This window comes from Cryptomeria japonica, chromosome 6, assembly GCF_030272615.1.
Source record: "Cryptomeria japonica chromosome 6, Sugi_1.0, whole genome shotgun sequence".
Classification (NCBI taxonomy): Eukaryota; Viridiplantae; Streptophyta; class Pinopsida; order Cupressales; family Cupressaceae; genus Cryptomeria; species Cryptomeria japonica.
This window is the reverse complement of record NC_081410.1, coordinates 520,545,615-520,567,315: the sequence shown is the minus strand read 5'-3', so window position 1 is coordinate 520,567,315 and position 21,701 is coordinate 520,545,615. Positions and strand designations below refer to the sequence as shown.

The 21,701-nt window shown below is 38.8% G+C and overlaps 1 protein-coding gene across 8 annotated transcripts in view; it reads right to left on the bottom strand.

Annotated features, from left to right (window-relative positions):
* LOC131067952 (uncharacterized) overlaps positions 1-21,701 on the bottom strand; it is a 217,358-nt gene that overhangs the window by 98,212 nt on the left and 97,445 nt on the right. For 5 of the 8 annotated variants that reach the window (XM_059207457.1, XM_059207458.1, XM_059207455.1 and 2 more), the window contains exon 10: positions 4,119-4,204. The exons of 2 other annotated variants lie outside the window; for them this stretch is intronic. In XM_059207457.1, the coding sequence (XP_059063440.1) occupies positions 4,119-4,204 (86 nt within the window). Of the gene's footprint in view, positions 1-4,113; positions 4,205-21,701 lie in introns of all 8 variants that reach the window. One more of the 8 variants, XM_059207461.1, reaches the window with a different exon arrangement.

Below are 21,701 nucleotides of genomic sequence, written 5' to 3'. Positions count from 1 at the left end.
AATTATGTGATTTATGTAATTGAGCATATAACTGATCCCATAATGTGCCCATCCTTATATTCATCAAATGTAGGCTTCTAAATTTAATAATTATTGTACTATATCTTTTGAAAGAAAATCCATGTGTAGGTGGATGATTCCATTTGAGCATCATAGATGCTGCTATTTATGCTTTTGGAAAAAAATGCTTAAGTGATGTTTTATTTCATGGATGTATTGTAGATGTTAATTGAAACTACATGCTATGGGAGATGTTCATCCATCTCCTATTTCCATTAAGATATAACCAATTTGATATGTCACTGTAGCATGATTGATAAGATTGTTCTCATACATTGTATAGTTGAATTAGATCTTATTTGAAAAGTGACTATTTTGGTGACTTAAGCATTGAGTTGTGTCATCCAAATGATATGAGATTCCATAGATGAAAAACTCTGAATACTTGCAAATGGTGGCAAGTCACTCATCACTGAGTTTCTCAAAAACTCCTAGTGATTTTTCATGAAAAAATTGCAATTTTTTATCAAAATCCATCAAAAACTCACCCAAATTCGATATAAAATCAACTTTATGCCAAACACGAAATTATTTTAAGATTATTCAACAATTTTGAGACACAATTCAGAAAATCATCTTAGTATTTGTAATGTCCCCTAATTATCTTAAATTTTCCCAAATTTGAAATAGGTAATTAAGTTTTAAGGGAGTACCTTTGTATACTGTTTTCTTGCAACACAAAATTAGAGAACATATATGAAGTAATACTTATAAGTTGAAACATATGCTAATGAATTTGTGATGTCCCCTTTTTGTTGACATCAGTTCTTTAGTGAGGATTAGCCTATTATCCTGACCCTCGTAGGCTAATGTGTTGGATAGAGGGTCTTTTGAGGATTGGTATCATCTTCAGTGTTCAGAGTGCTTCAGTTTGTTCTTCGTTTGGCATCATTCGGACATCATTTGCTCTACTTCCTATTTTTAGTAAGTCTTGGGATGTTAGAGATGGACCCCTGCTATTTTTAGTAAAGGGGGTATGGTCATATGCAGTCTCCTCATGTTAGCTCCCAGTTTAGACGGCATTCGAAAATACAGAGTATTCATGGAGATATTAATGTTTAATTGGCTCAATTAAACATTAATTATTTGGAGATTATATTATTAAGTTATAAAATGACTTTATAATATAAAGCACTTAAATGAGGGTCTATTTATCATGAGAAGGGAGCCAAGTTTATTAATAATTTATGAGCACATAACCCAAGGTTTAATTACATTATTGATGTCAATGAAATATTATAACATTTTAATGTTAATTAAGAGCTTTTTGAAGAAGTTCGAACTTCTTGAGGAAATATAAGTGTGCAAAAGGAATCGAACTTCATTATGTGATTGGAGTTTTTGATTGAAGTTTCTCTAGAGCATTGAAGTGTAGAATACCAAAGGTTTCTGCAGGATTCAAGGCTCGTCGGCATTGGAGAGCGTGGCTTCTTCATTGTAACAGCATATAGAGGGTGTGCAATATCATCTGAATATGCTTGTGAGCTGATTGGAGGGTTTATTTCAGAGTTTATTTGCAAATTGAAAGGGATTATATTCAGAGATTTATTTGCTGCTACAATGCCCGTGAACAATGCGCTACAATACCCATGAATAGTAAATCGCTACAGTACCCATGAATAGTAAATGCTACAGTACTAATGCATTTTAGAAGAGTTAATCTACATAAATTCAAAGGGGTTTGAAGAGCGATTTCAGATTGTTGGAGGCTACATTTATTGCTGTTTGAACCACTCATTGGCACGTGGGAATTACATGTATGTATGACAAGTGTTTGTGTTAATGACAATCTGCTATAAGTGCATTTTGGTATCTTAGAATGCATGTCAAATGTTCGTAGAAATGTCTAACAGCTGTAGATGCATATTTCATACGATTTCAGTCACACATTGTCATTGAAAGGTTAGTGATAGATGTTACATTGCATTCTCATTTAACTTCAGACTTTGATATATGTCCTATTGAGTTCAATGAATGCATATTATCATCTCTTCAATCAGAATATCAAAAAGAAACCACAATCAGCAAGTACAGATGTTTCATGACAAGTGTTTGACAATATTCCTTGAACATTTAAATCAGAAATTTTCAATCAGATTCGGAAAGGGATACTACAGAATTAGATAGAATGATATAAATTTTTAATGTATTAATTACCATTAGCATTATATTTGTTAGATAAAATCAGATTGTAGGTTAGTTGCCATTCTTAATTATCCAATTTCTTAGTGCACTAGGGTAGGCTGGTTGGATAGGGTGTCCAAGAGACCCTCCACCCTAGGCCCAAGAGCAGATGCTACATCCCTCTTGGCTCCATGTGGCGGGTGTTAAGCATCCATCATGGAGTGGCGTACCCAATGAGGTTTCCTGTCGTCATTCCCCCTCATCACAACCACCTTCCCTCTTAAGCCCAAGAGCAGATGCTACAGCCCTCTTGCCTCCATGTGGCAGGTGTTGACATCCACTATGGAGTGGCGTACTTAAGAGAGAGTCCCTCATATACAATGAACCATTTGTGATATTCTAATGAAGTTATATTTATTATTCAATTCAACCCATTATGATAATTATTATACTTGACATAGCCATTACAATTCTATTACATTATGTTACATTAGTGTCTCATGCTTTCTGTTAGTACTACTTTGTATCAGAATTATTCATTTTCTGTCATGGCTACTTCTCACCATATTAGCACTGTATGAATTTACAGTATTATAATTTATACAAACTGAATTTGACTTGCTTTATTCCTTCTGGATTTATTACCAAATATATGTACATGTATTATGTCTAACAGTGATGAATAATTATATATTATTTGCCTTTTCAATTTTATATCATATTAATGGTCATCAATTTGATTAAGATTATCCACAATGGTTTATATTCTTTAATGTACATATTGAATTTTAGTATATATAAGATGCTGACTGTTATATTTAATATTAACTCAGAAAAGTACTTGTCACTGCTCCTTACTTTTTCCTTCCCGTCTTGCTGGCAGTCTGAATGGTCTTGTTCTATCTTTTCTATTTTCCTCACCAAGAACAAAGATGCTACTGCCTGTAACTTAATAACAGTTCTGATCTGATCCAATGTTGATGTTGCTGGATGATTTGATTCCTTTCCTTTATATCTCTCAATGCGAGGGAGAGGTCACACCTCTTCATCATGCATGCCCTTTGGCAAGAGACGCACCCTTTCACTATTAGCACCTTTTGAAAGAGTGCAACTCTTCATTATTTCTGCCCTTTGAAAGGGACATAGCCTTTCATAATCAGGTCTGCACTTCTTATTTAAATCAGATGTGCACTTCTCATGTGCACTTCTCATTTCCAAATTATCCCCCTCTCAAATGAGGTTCTCTTCTCCCTTTTATATCTCATTGTTGAAGGAGTCACAACTTTTCCTTCCATGTCTTTTGACCATTCATTAACTTAATTAAATTTTTTATTAATTATATTTAATTATATTTAATTATATTCTATATTTAATTTTATTATTATTATTTATTATTAAATTCTATTTTAAAGTGGGGACATTACAGTATTCCTCTCAAAACTACTAATGAACCCATTCAATGCTTTCTATGCATACTCTCGTCATGGTTGTGGAATTGTGTGCATTTAGCAAAAAAATCATGAGACCAGGCTTCTATAAATTGATTTTCCAGCAGTTATTTTCAACTACTCAAGTAGACAATTGTGCTACCAATAAGCATATACTCCTTTTCCAACACACTTTCAAGTGGGAGAGGAACGAAATTCGTGATCTCAGAAATCTGTATAATTTGGTGCACTTATGACTTAATCATCCACCTACATCCATTTTCCTGATAAACTTTAACAATATATGCATGTTTACCATACATGAAAATGACCTGTACATATCCATAACAGACAATCTGGCATCCCTGTGGCATGGTTGCAATTAATTTTTAGATATTATTGATACGTATGTTTAAAATAATGAGCAGATATCTTACAACATTTACACTTGAAATTTCCAAAAACAAAAAAAGAAAATTAAATGTAGAATTGTGTTTATAACCTTACCTAAGCTGCATCAGTAGTCGAAACTGCTCCATCTCTTCTTTATCTTGGGGTAACTTGCAGCTCCTATTTACACAGTGTGCAAATTCCTGCAACTCAGAACATGAATTTGATTCTTAACAGAACCAACGGCTACCAAAAAGAAAAAAATATATATAAAATGTAATTAAAAACAAATAGTTTTCAAGTGGAAAATTAAAAAGAAATAATAATAAGATGGTGAAGGTCCATGTTTACAAACAGCATAAGCACCATGGTCCTCATTATTATTCATAATTCCACTAAATCTTATGAACTCAGAAATGCCATCTAATTTTTTCTCTAATATTTATAAATGAGCACAATTATAGCCATAAACATGTGACCTCAACTCTTGAGGACAAGGTGCACAGTGATCAAACTTGTTTAATGCAAAGTTGATGTAATGTCCCCATTTTCGGCCCATTGTCTAAATTGATGTTTTCGACAACTTCTATTACTATATTTGTAAGTTGAATACTTTATTGAAAACAATGGTGCAGCGAAACAAAAAAAAAAACGAAAAATCCACAGGGCAGAAAGGCAGAAGAACAATTAGTTGAAAACAACATGAAAACAGCGGAAACCAGAAGTGTGGTGGAAGAATCCCCGCTCACGATTGATGTTTCGGAGGAAACTGAGGCGGACAGAGAATTTCTTAAGGATTTAGCAATCATCTGCCGATTCATTGGACCTAGAGCGGATAGGAAGACGATTCTCAATTGGATTGAAAACACATGGAATACGCAGCAAATCACGAAATTTCTACCAAGAGGATTCTTTATAGTAATTTTTGCCTCCGAAGAGGAAAGACTGAAAATTTTGCAGGGCTGAGTTTGGTATTTATATTCTAAACCCTTGTATATTTAGAAATGGTGTAGGAATTTCAATCCCCTCTTAACCGCGCCATATGAAAAACCTATTTGGATCCTCCTCAAAAACCTTCTGATGGAGTATTGGACGAAGGAGGCCTTGGAAAAGATCAGCAGATCTCTGGGTACCTGTTGTGACCATTTCACACATCGCCCCATCGCAAATGGGGACCCCCTCTTTTTGCTTGTTTTTCGCTCGTTTTCGCTTTCGTTTTTAGGGTTTTGTTAGTTAGTTGGTTGTCTGGATTTAGGGCCAAGCCTTAGGGTTTTAAATTTTGCCTTTTCAAGCCAAAATCCAGTCGTTTTTGAGGGCTTTTGAGCTTCCTTTTCTAGGATGCAAATTTTGAATGCAATAAATTCGCCAAAATGGTCTAATTCTCAATTGGAATGTTAATGCAGAGCTTAAATTTGTCTAAGTGTTGGATGTCAATGTGAATCTTTGTCCAATTGAATATTTTGACCAAATTTTGACTTTTTTGAATTTTGATCCTGGGCATTGGGATTGGTTCGTTTTCGCCTCGTGAAGTGTTAGAATGTGAAAAATCATGTTATTTTGGCCTGTAGGAGCAAAATCGCTCTTGTCCCTCAGTGAAGGACGGGAGCTCATTTTCAAATATCTCATCATCCCTGCAGAGTCCAGACAAATTTCGAGTTGGAAGTGATGGAGAATGACGAGATCTTTCCATTGAATATAAATTGAAGATTTTTATGAGCACAGAAATGCCTCCAGGAGGAAAATCGCTCCTGTCCCTCAGTGAAGGACCGGAGCTACAATTCAAATTTCGCCTTGTCCTTGCAAGATTTTGAAAACTTAATGATTTGAGGACGTCCAAGGGAAGATGCTTTGCCAAATGAATATAATTTGATATGCAAAAACGAAGGAGAATGGCCTATATTGACCAAATCGCTCCTGTCCCTCTCCAAGGGACCAGGGCGAGGTACCTTGTGGCTCTCGTCCCTCTCCCAGGGACCAGAGCGATTTCCTTCATTATGCAAAATCCAGACAAGGGTCAAGGCAAGTTTACGTTCAAAAACAAGGGAAAACATGAGATGAACGCATTGAATATAAGTTGAAGATTTTTGGGACGTCCATAACAGTGTTAAATGCCTAGTTCGCTCCTGTCCCTCAGGAAGGGACCAGAGCGATTTTTGATATAAATGATTTTCTTGCAAAGTTACAAACAATGTCAAGGCATGAACGAATAGAGTGAAGAAGGACGAGTCCGTTGAATATAAACTTGGAACCTGGCAAAGTGAGATAGTGGCCACAAGGGAAGGATCGCTCCTGTCCCTCTCCAAGGGACCAGGGCGATACAATGATGATAATACTCCCTACGCAAGTTCAAGGTCGTTCCTCCAAAGTTCAAGGTCGACACAAGTCAAGACAAGGTGGCGAGGGACATTTCAAGGCATCTTCATCATGCTCAAACACTCAGAGGACGTTAAAATGAAGAGATTGACACCCTATAACATAGATCGCTCCTGTCCCTCAGGAAGGGACCAGGGCGATGTTAGATGCATTGGCCATTTCATGCAAAATTTACGTAAGGACAAGACGTTGCAGTGTTTTAGAGGGTCCATGGTGTGATAAAAAGATGATAAACAAGAGTTTTGAACGTGAAATGATCATCATTTTGAGCATGGAGACTATATCGCTCCTGTCCCTCTCCAAGGGACCAGGGCGATTTGCTTTGGATTCCTTATTTTGCTTCAAGATCAAGCTAAGTCAAGACGTCCTAAGATAGCATATGGTCCAAGGCATCGTTTGAAGATAATTCGCAAGGGTTTTGAACGTCCAAACATCGCCAAACAATGTAAAGGCCTCATATCGCTCTTGTCCTTTGGACAAGGACCAAGGCGATATCATCAAAAGCCCGCATAGATCAAAGCCAGGCGAGGATAAGCAAGGCAAGGGACATCGTTTGGAGGACATTACAATGAAGATCGAAGTGCAAGCTTGCCAAGGTCAAGGAGAAAACGTGGATCGCTCCTGTCCCTCTCCAAGGGACAAGGGCGATGGTCCCTTTAATGCGTCCAAACACATAATGAAGACAAATGGAATAAGCGCAAAAGACACGAGCATAGGTGTTACTCGCCCTACAATGAAGAGTAAAGACAGAAGATGCATATTGAACGTGGAAACTAGAAGATCGCTCCTGTCCTTTGGACAAGGACCAGGGCGATATGCACTTAAAAGACACCCATATGCGCACACAAGGCGATCAAATTCGAAGAACCATCAAGTTGATCGATTTTCAACATGAAGATGAAGGAGTTGGACGTAAGAAATGCAAAAATCTAGACAAAAATGGTGAATCGCTCCTGTCCCTCTCCAAGGGACCAGAGCGATGAGGTACGTCCCTTTATTTTCATATTTTTTGGCGCCAAATTAAACAATTCAAATTTCCTTAAATGCTGAATCGATTTAAAATTTGAAAATCTTATTTATTTAGCATTTAATATTGCGCTTGATATTAATTATTTTTTTTTGCCTTTATTAAAAATCGAAATTCCCATTTAAAAAACGCAAGGCATTAATGGTTAATTATTTAATTAATATAAAAATCGATTTGAGCGCTCAATTAGGCAAGTCGGCCTTGTTATTTTATTGCAAATCATTTAAAAAATGGTTTTATTTTGTCAAGTCGGCCTAAGGGATGAAGAGATGTGAGCGCTATATATGGGGAGTGAAGGATTTCATTTTCACACAATCATTATTTTTATCCTTTCTTCATGCGAAGTGAGGAGAAGTGAAGATAGTGCGAATATTATCCAAGGTGGCGTAGACACTCCAAAGGTAAGGCGAATATAGTGCGAAGTGTGTTCAAAGGTGGTGCGATTTCAAACCAAAGGTGGCGCTAGTATCATCTTGTGTGGAGTGCGAATTACGTTGAAGACCAAGGGTGGTGCGAATTTGAGACCACGTCTAAGGCAATACTTGAAGATCACGTTCTCTCCAGAGGTGGCGAAGTCAAATTTTGAGGAGATCATATTGAAGATTACTTTATACCTCAATTTTGCCTAGGCAAATTTTGTTTTTGCATTCTAGAGTTAGCTCTCTATCGAGGTATGGCGATTTAATTATTATTGCTTTATTCATTCATCGTCATATTTCAAATTTTGAAATTTTGAATTTTTGAATCTCTTGGCTCAATCGTTGTTTTTTAGGAAATGATAACTCTAGAGACTTATCATGAGGTTTCCTAAAAACTTTTCTCTCTTATTTACGCTATTTATTGCAAAATCTATTTCTTATAATGAAATGTTGTGTAGGTATGGCGACCCCAAAGGCGGGAGCATCCACCAGCCGCTCGGCTCTCATGAAAGAAGATCAGAAGACTGAAGAAGTGGAGACCAAGATCGTGTCGAAGTGGAGTAACATTGGAGATACAAACTTGGGGAACTTTAACACGAAGAAGTTTCGAGAGGTCCCTTACATCGGCAAGCCATCACCTGTCGCCCGGAGAATAATAGAGAGTGGCATCATTAAGGCGGCCGGTTTTCCTCCAGCTATTCAGTGCCACGAGTTGATGATCGAGTGTGCCCGTCACTACAATCCACAGTCCAGGACAATTGTGTCCAACGAAGGAAACACTTTGGCGTACCTTTCAGAGGAAGCCATAAGTGAAGCCTTCCATCTTCCAGAGCACAGGGACATGATATACAAGAGCATTGAAGGAGCCAGATCAGTGTACGATGATGATCCAGATGCTTGCCTAAGCATAATCAACAAGAACTGGCTACTCAAGAGTCGTCCCCGTCTGAGCAAAGTACCGAACACACCACACAGGATTGATTTCCAAGAGGAGTACAGAGATTTGATTACCATGCTCAACAGAATTACAGGAGCACCTCATGCCTTCTATTTTGAGAAATGGATGTTTTACTTCATCCAGGTGATTGTTCAAGGAAAGGGTACGATACATTGGGCTAGGATAATTAGCCATTGCTTAGACGTACAGTTGAGGAGACTCAGGGCTACTAAGTCCTTCCACATGAGTTCATACGTCATCTATGCCTTAATCAGGAGCGTTGAGTACGCAGGACTACCTCACAGAGGAGTGATTGGAAGAGGACCGGCGAGGTCAGAGCTTGCGAATCCTATACCTACTTGCATCATCCACCAGGGAAGAACTACAAGTTAATCAATGATACTTTCACGATGAACATCACCAAGACGTTGCAAGGAGGGATTCACAACAGATTATCTCAGGATGCCCAGGAATTCATCAAGAGGTACGGTGCTTGGTTCATTCAGTTTCCCAAGTTCACTTACATTAGAGTGCATGGATGTCCTTTACCTCCATACATGTTGCCGAGGTACCCGACAGACAGAATTGTGTTACTTGAAGTAACAAGACAGTTGGCAGCATATGTGAAGGCATTCAGACACAGACATCAGAATGGAGTTCAGGTACCTATTATTTTGGGTAATTCAGTTGAGGTATGTCCCAATGTCTCAGCCATGGATGACGCAGAGAAGGAGTTAGCCTTGTATCCTTTTTCATCTTTTGCTTGGAGGAATAGTTTTGATCCCCATGGACATTTAGAGGAGACGGTCGGTAGAAGATTTAGACATGAGCACCAGATTGAAGATTTTATGATGAATCTCCTAGACGATCTCGAAGTGAAACGAAAGATACATTCTAGATTGCCTTTGGATTTCATCAGGAAATGTAAGATTTACAGAGTGGCCGACCAAGCTCAGGACAACGGCAGGCACATCCAATCTTCATATGATAGAGAAAGCAAAACAATAAGTTTGAATTGGAATGAGCCCGAGGCCGTGGATTTCGATGATTTGATGGCACCAGTCTTGTCTTGTACTCGCAGATGGGTAGACGTTCAGCATCAGAAGTTGAGAGAACAAGGCATAGCTATGTCTTTTACTTTGGAAGAAAAACCAGCTGAAGGTGGAGCCAGTGTTAGTGAAGGCAATCCTAATCCTAGGAATTCAGGTGAAGGTAACCTTCGATGTGCCAGTGAGGGCAATCTCCATTCGAGAGGTTCAAAGAGAAAGGAAAGATCAGAAAAGAAAGAGCCTTCCAAGAAAAAGTTAGGTGCCAACAAAGATCAAGCACCAGGTACTTCTTCCAGACCGGAAGATAGAACAGTTCGAGTGGAAGAGTCCATGGAATCGATGGTACAGAATGATAGACAGGAGGAAGGACAGGCGCAGCATGTTTCATCCGATGGATCTCTCCAAGACTATGATTTAGAAGAAGATAACGAAGTAACATCTCCTCCCAGACAAGAAGAAATAGTACATAAAGAAATTCAAGTTCAAGAGACAAGATCGAATATCCCAGATTGGTTGAAGGAAAGATTGACTAAGGTGATCGTAGTTGAGGACGAGGACAGTGCAATTGATTTAGAGAGCCTTGTTGGACGTTCACATATGACAACAGAGAAGAAGAAGGCTACAAAGATGTCCAAGATGATTCGAGATGAGACTGGATCTAGAAAACTGCAGATAGCTACACCGGCAGCAGACAAATATGAGGGTGAGATCCTAGCAGAAGACTATCATATACAGACTATTGAGTTAGGACCATCCACAGCAGAGCAGACTTTAGATGATGCCACCGACACATTTGAGGCATTGAAGGACAAGCTTAGAGAAGAAGTAGAAAAGAATAGAAAGCTTGAGAGAGAGGTCGGCGCATGGAGGACATATTTCAGTCACATCAATGAACCTTTGGGACGTCAGGATCCAGTTAGATCACCATTGCAGGCATTGCCCCTTCAATCGATCAATGAAGCAGAAAGATTCAGGAACCTGGTCCAGCATACATGTAGTTGGATGGATAGATCTCATACAATGGCCATAGAGTTTGTTACAAGGATGTCGAAGATCACCCATCAGGCTATCCAAGTTCTTGAGATAATTCACAGATTGATGGCAACAGTAGCTGCATTTGCCCATACCAAGGACGTTGTCATCCCTGTCTTGAAAGTTATAAGACACACATCCAGAAGAATTTTAGCACAAGAGAGGATCTTAGAAGGTGATTCTCACAGTTTGTTTCAGTGGTCAACCTTACTCCATATAAAGAGTGTTCTCTTCGAGGACATCAGTGTTAGATGTGGTCAAGTTGAGGAGGTGATCAATCCGATCCAGGACAGAGTATTTGAGGTACTTCGTACCATTCTTGGCAGAAGGATCGAGGTCGAGACAGATGTGGATTTACAAGAATTTGAGGATAGAATCACGATCATCTTTCGCAAGGACGAAGATGTCACAGATGAGCAATATGATCAGATGTATGCCACCATGCTCCTGATTGATAGAACAAAGGAACTTGAACCTACTTGGGACGCAGCTCTTCTAGATGCATTCGATCAGGTCATCCACTTAGAAGAGAGTATCAAGAATCTTCCCGAGATTCCAAGCACAGAAATCGAAGGAATCGTGACAAAATTCATTGCATATGCTAAGAAAGAGAATTGGAAAGGGAATAAGATTCTAGATGAAAGGTTGTTACAGATGACATGACATCTTATTTCTCATTGGTTGATACCTCCTAGATTTTTGTGCCAAATTTAATATTTGGCTATGTATTTAATGTTGTTCAGTAAAAAGGAGGTCATTTGTAACAAACCCTAATTAGGGTTTAGGTGTCATGATCTTGTCCATTGATTTATTTTCAATCTGGACCTTTCATTGTAACTGGGGATGCTATTTATACCCCCATTTTTCATTTCATTTGGTAATAGTGAATAGTGTAAGAGATAATAGTTGATGCAATAGAGAGATTAGAATTAGAAGCAGTTTTATTTTGTAGCAAGATTGAGTCTTGAAGAGAGAAATTCAAGCAATTGTTGTATATGATGACTTGGAAATCAATAAAATATTGAAGTTATGGTGTTTTGTTGCAAATTTCTTAAGTTATCTTCATGGTTGTTGGATGTACTTGAATCACGCTCAATCAAAGTAGTTTGTTAATTTGAAAGACTAAGTGTGAGATTTGATATTTGGTAGGATTCGCAATCCAAACCACTAGCTTCTTGCTGATTGTAGGAACGCCTTGCGTGGTCGACTGGAAAACATTTTGAGTCCTTAACCTTCAAGCATTTTCGTATCTAGGATATGTACCTTCGTAGTAGTGTCCTTGGTCTTTGATGCATTGAACACCATTATTACCTTAGAAGATCGCACTAATTTCAATTGAGTTGTTATCTTATGGCAAAATTGAAGTTGGTTGAGTCTTGCCAAATCTCATTCATGCTGAGTCGTTCATAGGGTTAGGCTAGATTAGACTTCCTTAAACCCTATCCTTTTGCTATTTTTGAAAGTTCCTTTTTAGATTAGTAAAATCTTCGAGCCTTTGAATCCGTAAGACGCCTTGGAGGAAACAGCAAATCACATCATACCACTAAAAAGCTTGTCCACACGTGGAGACCCCACTAAAAGAACCTTGGAGTCCATCTAACTGATCCTTTTGCAGATCTTCAGCAGTTAGAGACTATTTTCTCAAGAGAGGATAAGATGCCTGTCGGTATTTTATTCTGTGTATGATTGTGTACAAAATACACGTCAACAGTACCCTACTTAGAATCGATACAGAAATTGCAGAAGGAGATTCATATCTATATGCAAGATTACAGATTGTTGTTGTCAAGAAAATAACGGCTAACATTGGTTTAAAAGTCCATGATCGGGTATGGATTCAATCTGTTGAAATACAGGATGAAAAATTCTTCTGTTTAAAATGCGGTAGAAGGAACCACGCTACAAATCAATGCAAAATCCCAAGAAAAGGCAAGGAAATATGGGTACCTAAGTTGGCCGCACCCGCAAGCGGAGGAAACTTGAAAGAAAAGGAACGACATCCTCCCCAACCCACGACTCTGGATGACAATGTTGCACTGGGAAAATCTGAGCATCAAATGCATACAATTCCAAGCCCGAAGGAGGCTGAGAAGACAAAAGATAATCAAGGGAATGCATTCACCCAATGTTGGGATAATAACAATCATCCCCAAATCGACCCCGAGGAAAGCTCAAGTCAAGATTTTGAAGCGGATTGGGATTTAGAGGAGGACGGGGCAAATGATGAATTGGGAATTGTCGAAACCAAAAGCATTTGTCAATCGGCTGCAATGCCATTAGGAAGGGGAAAGGGATGTAAAAGGCGGAAATCAAACAAGCAAAAGCGCAAGGAGCTGGCTGTTGAGATGGGACTCATGAGCGTTGCAAAATTTTTGAAAAAGAAAAGTACCAAGGGAAACAATGAAGATCCTCAGTTGGAATGTCAGGGGCCTATCGGCCCCTAACAGAAGAAGGATGGCCAAACGCCATCTAGAGAAATCTACAAGCAATACTGTTAGGTTACAGGAAACAAAATGTAATGAGGCGGAAGAGGGTAGCTTTATCAATCATTGTAGGGGTTGGTCTAGTGTTTTTCAACTTGCAGAAGGTCGCTCGGGCAAGTTGGGTATTCTATGGAAAACTGGTTCCACTGATGTTTCAGAGATTGTTAAATGCAAGAACTGGATTTCATGTTAGGTTAGAAGTAAACTGAACGCAATTGCCTTTACTCTCTGTAATGTCTATGGTCCCATTCAATCTACGGAAAAAGTCAAGGTTTGGGCGAAGCTTGGCCTACAGGTGCTTACAAATGATAGCAGGGACTACATTGTGGGAGGTTATTTTAACGCAATTCTAGACCTATCAAAAAAAAGTGGGGGTTTGGGCAGAATTTCAAGAGATATGTTGGACTTCAGGGATTTTGTCCATATGATTGGGGTTGTGGACTGCAAACCCTCAGAGGGCTGGTTCACGTGAACAAACAGAAGGTTGGGCTTTACCAATATCGTGGAACGATTGGATAGATTTTTTATCAATCCAAACTGGATGATGAAGGGAATCCCAATGATGGCAACAACTCTACCATACAGCATCTCTGATCACTTTCCTATTCTATTGCAAATCGACAGAGACACTCAATGGGGCGGTGGCTATTTCAAATTTCAGAACGTGGTGGAGGGATCAGACACTGAAAGGCACCATTGAAGAATGCTGGAAGGATTGTCGCCACATAAACGGTATGCCTAGCTATTGCTTTTCAAAAAAACTCTCTGTTATCAAAGATAAACTAAAAGTTTGGAACAAGGAGACTTTCAAAAACATATTTGCTGAGAAAGCAAAACTTGAAGGAGAATTAGAAGCTCTAAATAAAAAGGTCATGGTGGAAGGGATGAATAGGATGGATTTCTTAAAAGAAAAAGAATTGAAATCAGGATTATCGGAGATCCTTGCAAGAGAGGAAATCTATTGGAGAGATAAAGCTAGAGAACTATGGATTAAGGAGGGTGACAAGAATACACAATTCTTTCATGCCTCTGTCAAGGCTAGGAAAGCTTTGAATCAAATCAATGAGATTCGAGATGAAAATGGGAAAATTCATCAAGACAGAGACAGTATGGGGCAGGCAGCTGTGGAATATTTTGCAAAAATCCTCAATGCTTTTGAAGACGATGACACATTGGACAGATTTGAAATTCTCAAAGCTATTCCTAGACTCGTCTCGGGGGATGACAACAAGATGTTAATGGCCCCTTTCACAAAGGAAGAAGCTCGAGCTGCAGTTTTTAGTTTGCACCCAGACAAAGCGCCTGGGCCGAACGGTTTCCCAGCTATGTTTTCTCAGACATGTTGGGATTTCTTGAAAGCAAACATATGGAAATTGGTCGAGGATGTCAGATGTAAAGGAAAATTTGTAAGGGAAATAAACAACACGGTTTTGGTTATTATAACTAAAAAAGCTAATGCCAAATCGCTAGATGAATTCCGGCCAATTGCTCTATGCAATACAGTATATAAAATCATTACTAAAGCCTTCGCCAACAGATTGAGGAAGGTTTTGTCGAAATTGATATCTGAGGAAAAAAATGGTTTTACACCTGGTCGGGAGATTGCGGACAGCATTATACTAACTGCGAAATCAATACACTCGATCACTACTACAAGGAAGAAATCCATGCTAATCAAATTAGATATATCGAAAGCATATGATAAAGTAAGATGGGACTTCCTGGTGGAGGTATTAGAGAGGTTTGGGTTTGATAACAATTGGATCCAGGTTATTAAACAATGCATAAGCACTCCTCATTTCTTTGTGGTGGTGAATGGTTCTCTATTTGGATTCTTTGATAGTAAGAACGGGCTGAGACAAGGAAATTCAATCTCCACATCTTTGTTTGTCCTAATGGTTGAGGCTTTAAGCAGACATATTCATAGTCTACAGGAAATGGAAATATGCAAGGGAGTAGTAATTCATGAGGACTTGAAACCTATAATACATTCCCAATTTGCAGATGACGCCACCTTATTTGGTGAGGCAACATTAAGAGAGGCAAAGGTAATTAAAGATGGTTTGGATTTATATGCTAAAGCTACAGGACAAGGGATCAATAACAAAAAATCGGAGGTTTTTTTCTTTAACACCAAGAAAGTGGTCCAAATCAGGATTTCAAAAGAGTTGGGGTGGCAAATTGGGCAACTACCTACCAAGTACCTGGGGTTCCCAGATTCTCAAGCGCATCTAAAACAAAGTTATGGGAGGATCTAATTGCAAAATGCAAACAGAAGGCAGATGCTTGGAAACACAAGTAGTTGGCACTTCTAGGTAGAATTCAGTTGATTTAATCAGTTTTATCTACCATGCCTATTTATGCTATGTCATGTTTCAAGTTATCTGTTGTCATTTTATGACACCCTTGGTCCATCAATGAGAACCGATCAGAGATATGTTCTATGGACCAGCACTGCCTCAGTTGATCAAAGAGAAAACAATGGAATCATGAAGTGTGAAGTGTTGTCTTGCCGGAATTCCGGAACCCCCAGGTTCCCAAGTTCCTAAGTCTTCAACCCCGGAACTTCGGAACCCTCAGGTTCCCAAGTTCCTAGTTCTTCTACCCCAGAACTCCGGAACCCCCAGGTTCCCAAGTTCTTAGTTCTTCTACCCCGGAACCCCCAGGTTCCCAAGTTCCTTAGTCTTCAACCCCGGAACTCCGGAACCCCCAGGTTCTCAGGTTCCTAAGTCTTCAACCCTGGAACTCCATAACCCCCAGGTTCCCAGGTTCCTAAGTCCTCAACCCTGGAACTCCGGAATCCCCAGGTTCCCAAGTTCCTTATTCCTCAACCCCGGAACCCCCAAGTTCCCAGGTTCCTAAGTCTTCAACCCCGGAACCCTCAGGTTCCCAAGTTCCTTATTCCTCAACCCCGGAACCCCCAGGTTCCCAAGTTCCTAAGTCTTCAACCCCAAAACTCCGGAACCCCCACGTTCCCAAGTTCCTTATTCCTCAAAAACCGAAACTCCGAAACCCCTTGGTTCCCAAGTTCCTAAGTCTTCAACCCCAAAACTCTGGAACCCCCAGGTTTCCAAGTTCCTAAGCCTTTCTTCCTTTCTTTCTCCGGAACTCCGGAACCCCGAGGTTCTGAAGTTCTCTTCCTTTGCTTCCCTTCTTCCTTCTTAGAACCCCGAGGTTCCGAAGTTCCTTCCTTAGCCCTTTTTTCAGTTCTCCGGAACCCCAGAACTCCGAGGTTCCGAAGTTTCGTGCTGCTCTCCTTTCTCCTTCCGAAACCCCAAGGTTTCGAAGTTCTTTCCATGTCTTCCCCACTTCGGGAACCCGAGTTTCTGAAGTCCCCGAACTTCCTTTCGATTGGCGACACTCCCAGATGGTGTGATCAACACTCAAAGCTTTAAATGCTCTAACAGCTTTTGTGACTTATGCACCTTCTTTTGTGGAGCCACAAGGGTGCATTTAATGTTTTCGACAGGATTTCCATTAAGGGAGGTATGGGGCCATGCTCGTTGTGGTGACTTATATCATCTCTGCATACATAATTTGTTCAAAAAACAATTCCCGCAAAGAAGTATATGTGCCGATGAAAATAAAGTCGCTTCTTTATCTGGAAGCTTACGTTGAATTTATTTCTTTGTTAATAAACGGCACTAGCTGAGCATCCTATAACTCCGTCAAGATATCTTTCTGAAGATCAACTCTTATGCAGGAGACATACATCCAATGAACATCTCATGCCAAACTGTCAGGAATCACGATAGGCTTAGGAAGATAGCTTCCAGAATTAAGCCTCACAACGGATTCACTTACTTCCAACAAATACCAAGAGGCTTAAGGAAAATCTTCGTTGCTAGGAAGAATTATATAATAATTCCAATTCATGTCTTCAGTGCTTCTTAAAGCATCTTCCTGAAAGTAGATTTTAATTTCGAAACTTCAATCTTGAAACTCTACAAGCTGGCACGAAAACCGGCTCTGATACCACTGAAATCTCCCCCTAGGGATATTCATTCTAGAAATTTGAACAAGCTACCTACAAAGTTACAGCATAGAATTTGCATGTAATTGATTTCAATTAAACCAACAAATTACAGTGAAAATCATTAAATTTCACGCTAACGCAGAATTTACTGAAATTTAGATATGAATATAATCTCAAATCTTTATTGGAGCAACAACAGCAAAATCCAATCGTAGCTAGAAAACTTACAGTCTGATTGGAACCCAGTAAATAAAACTTGAAGCACAAAGTGAGCCACCTAAATGATAACTCTAACTAACAATGGGTTTTCGTCCACTGCCTCCAAGCTCAAGGGTTTGCGTCCTCGAACCTAATGAAATCTAGAACTTCCCAGAAACTCTCCCAAAAGAATTAATCTCCAAACATAAAACCAAGCATATCCAAAATGGGCCTTCCCAAGATATTAAATAGCTCAACCTTATGACTCTTCGTTTGCCCCCTGCTTGTCTCTTGGAATTTCCTTTTATGAATAAAGTGACTATCTTAAATTTGATGTTGACATTAAAGTCACTTAAATTTGCTTTAATAAATAATTAAATTAAGTTGTCTTTTAAATTGTTATGTTTTGGCAGCTTAAACTTAATTAGTTAATGGGTTTTCCTAATGTCCCAAAAAGGGGACATTACACTTTATCATTTTCTTTCCTAATCCAAATCGGACTTCATGATTTTCTTTCCTAATCCAAATAGGACTTAGCAAACTTTGTGACATGTTTGGATAGGACTTTGAACATTCTTTGACATATTTGGATAGGACTTTGAACATTCTTTGACATAGTCGGATAGGACTTTGAACTTTCTTTGACATGTTCCAAGGCGAACTTAATTAACTTCATGATCAAGCTTTCTCCTTTGGACGGACTTTACATGATTTGCAACCAAATTCAGGTCGGACTTTGAACACTTCATGATTACCAATCTTTTCAACTTCTCAAGGAATTTCCCTTCGTGACTTAAAAAAATCTTGAAGATCCATGCTTTTCTAGATAAATTTTGAATTTAGACGACATTTTCCCTTTGTTTTTTAATCTTGGAGACAAAATTTGCTTTTGAAGACCTTATTAGTAGCCTTTTTGTCAAAACTTCTTTTGAATTGTTCTTGATGAGCCTCAATCGTATGCATAGCCTGACCTCTAACCTCTTCCGGCTCCATTAGCTCAGCTAGCCTTACTGTCATGGCATCATTCTCTGTCAATTCTAGATGATGTGCTATTTCAAGAGAGGGTAACTCTAGGGAAGATGGGAGTCTTGCTTCCTTCCCATATACCAACATGAAAGGGGAGTTACCAATCGCCCTCTTGGGTGTGATCCTATCAGCCCATAAGGCTGTCCTCAACTTAGTATGCCAAGACCTCCGATTGTCTTCAATTGTCCTTTTGATTATCCTGATGAGGTTTTTGCTGGAAGATTTAGCTAAGCCATTACCCTGAGGGTAATAATTGGATGATGTCTTTAAGTATGTACCATGCTTAACTACCCAAGAACTGATTTGGGTTCCAACAAATGCCTTGGCATTATCTGATATGACAGTGGATGGGACACCGAATCTTGTCTCAACTACTTCTTAAAAGAGAAGACTGAGACGAATAGAACCTGATTTTGAAGAGACAAAAACATTAGGATAGGGCTGCCCCGCATTGGTGTCTGACACTTTTTCGACGAAATTTCAGGGAGATGCTCAGAACATCTTTATTCCTAAATTGTTCCCATTGTCTGCATTTGACAATTTTGGGACAATGATGCCTAGCATCTGTGTCCAGATTTTCGAGACCAAATTCCAACCATAGGTTCCCCTCTACTTCCCATTTCCAGATCTATGTTATGTGTCTATATATCTATTTTGAAACTATTTCTGCATGTTGATTACTTCCAATTTTCCTTCATTAGCCCTAATTTAGATTATCAAATTCATTTTCAACTCAAACAAGGTGTGATGTCCCCTTCTAGTTGATATTACGTCCGTTAAGTAGATTGGCCTATAATAGACCCTCGTAGGCTGATGAGGTTGGATAGAGGGTCATTTGAGGGGAGCTTCTCCTTCAATGGTCAGAGTTATACAAGATTGGTGTTCGTTTGAAGTCTTTTGGGCCCCGCATGCAGAACTTACTATTTATAGTAAGACAATGGGTGATCGAGATGGACCCCTGCTATTTTTAGAAATAAGGGTTGGTCATACGCAGAATCCTCATGCCATTTTACAGTTCAGACGGTGTGCAAAACAGATGAGTATTTAGAGAGTTATTAATATTTGTTTGGTTAAATAAATATTAATAGTTTTGAGCTCATATTATTAAGTTATAATATGATTTTTATATTATAACTTAAATCACTTAAGTGAAGGGTCAAGTTCTCATAGATGGGGCCAAGTGAACAATTAATGTAAAAGGATTATTGGCGCACCAACTATGGAGTTTTCAATGAATTTTTTTTGAAAGTGGGAATATATCTTTTATCCCACATTGGCCGGGTTAGTGTGTGAGATCTCATAAGAAAAGAATAAAAGGGACTTAAGAGCTCATTCTTTGGGGAGGAAAAAAATATATTTGATCATTGTGATTTTGAACTCTAAGAAGGGTTTACAGCTTTGCCATTGGAGAACGTAGTTCTTCTATGTGATCATCATTTGAGCCAGTGAAATACCTGGTGAATTTGATAATTCTGAAAGAATCTCATACAGAGGTTCTGATTGTGCTGCAACAGTATTTATTTCAGTGTTCATCGAATTCACAAAATAAGGGAGAGATAAGGTGCAGTTGTGAATGGTTATTTGCTACATTGCGCGTGAACAATGACGCGTGAACAAGGACGCGTGAACAATACCCGTGAATAGTACCCGTGAACAGTACCCCGTGAATAGTGACGCGCTACATGTAATATCCCTTGGCTAATCTGACCCTGTTTCACTTATTTGAACCCCAAGGAATATTGTCAAACACATGGCATACAATGTTTGAAGCCGCTGTAGTGAATTCTTTATTTGTCTTCTTTGGGTTTGTAGGCTGCAAATGAAGTTATGGAAAGCTTCTAACAATGCAAAGTTGTTATAGAAATGATATACTAGCTGTTTTAGACCTTTACACACACATGTAATGACTGAAATTAACTAGTACAGCTAGTTGACATTAAGACAAACACTTGTCATGCATCCCAATGTATACCTACAGCCATTAGGCATTTAAGCAAACAATTGGCATGAAAGCTGAGTGGCTGATCAATGTTGAATGTTACCATGAATGTGGAATATGCAGCTTATATCTCCATTAAACATATACAACCTCCAAGTATTTCATGATATAATCATAATAGAAAATGATGCAATGAAGTAATGATTTTCTAATACAATGACCATAGATAGAAAACCTGGAATTTCAATGGCTGCCTTGATATATTGGTTTGATTCTCCTCATACGCAAAGCCCTTGTCAAATATATATAGTTGTTCACCTTTCTAAATCCCCTTCTATAGAATTCAAACTACTGTAGCGCACTGTTCATGCGCACTGTTCACGGCACTGTAGTGCACTGTAGTCTCTTTCAATTTGCAAACAAACTCTGAAATAAACCCTCCAATCAGCTCAATATTGACTTCTGAATGAAGCCAACTCTCACAAGCATAATCAAATGATATTGCACACCCTCTATACTGTTACAATGAAGAAGCCACGCTCTCCAATGCCGACAAGCCTTGAATCCTGCAGAAACCCTTGGTATTCTACACTTCAATGCTCTAGAGAAACTTCAATCAAAAACTCCAATCACATAATGAAGTTCCATTCCTTTTGCACACTTATATTTCCTCAAGAAGTTCGAACTTCTTCAAAAAGCTCTTAATTAACATTAAAATGTTATAATATTTCATTGGCATCAATAATGTAATTAAACCTTGGGTTATGTGCTCATAAATTATTAATAAACTTGGCCCCCCTTATCATGATAAATAGACCCTCATTTAAGTGCTTTATAATATAAAGTCATTTTATAACTTAATAATATAATCTCCAAATAATTAATGTTTAATTGAGCCAATTAAACATTAATATCTCCATGAATACTTTGTATTTTCAAACGTCGTCTGAACTGGGAGCTAACATGAGGAGACTACATATGACCATACCCCCTTTACTAAAAATAGCAGGGGTCCATCTCTAACATCCCAAGACTTACTAAAAATAGGAAGTAGAGCAAATGATGTCCGAATGATGCCAAACGAAGAACAAACTGAAGCACTCTGAACACTGAAGATGATACCAATCCTCAAAAGACCCTCTATCCAACACATTAGCCTACGAGGGTCAGGATAATAGGCTAATCTCACAAAATCCAAGTTTGCTAAAATGGGGACATTACACTACAGTGCTGCCGTGAAT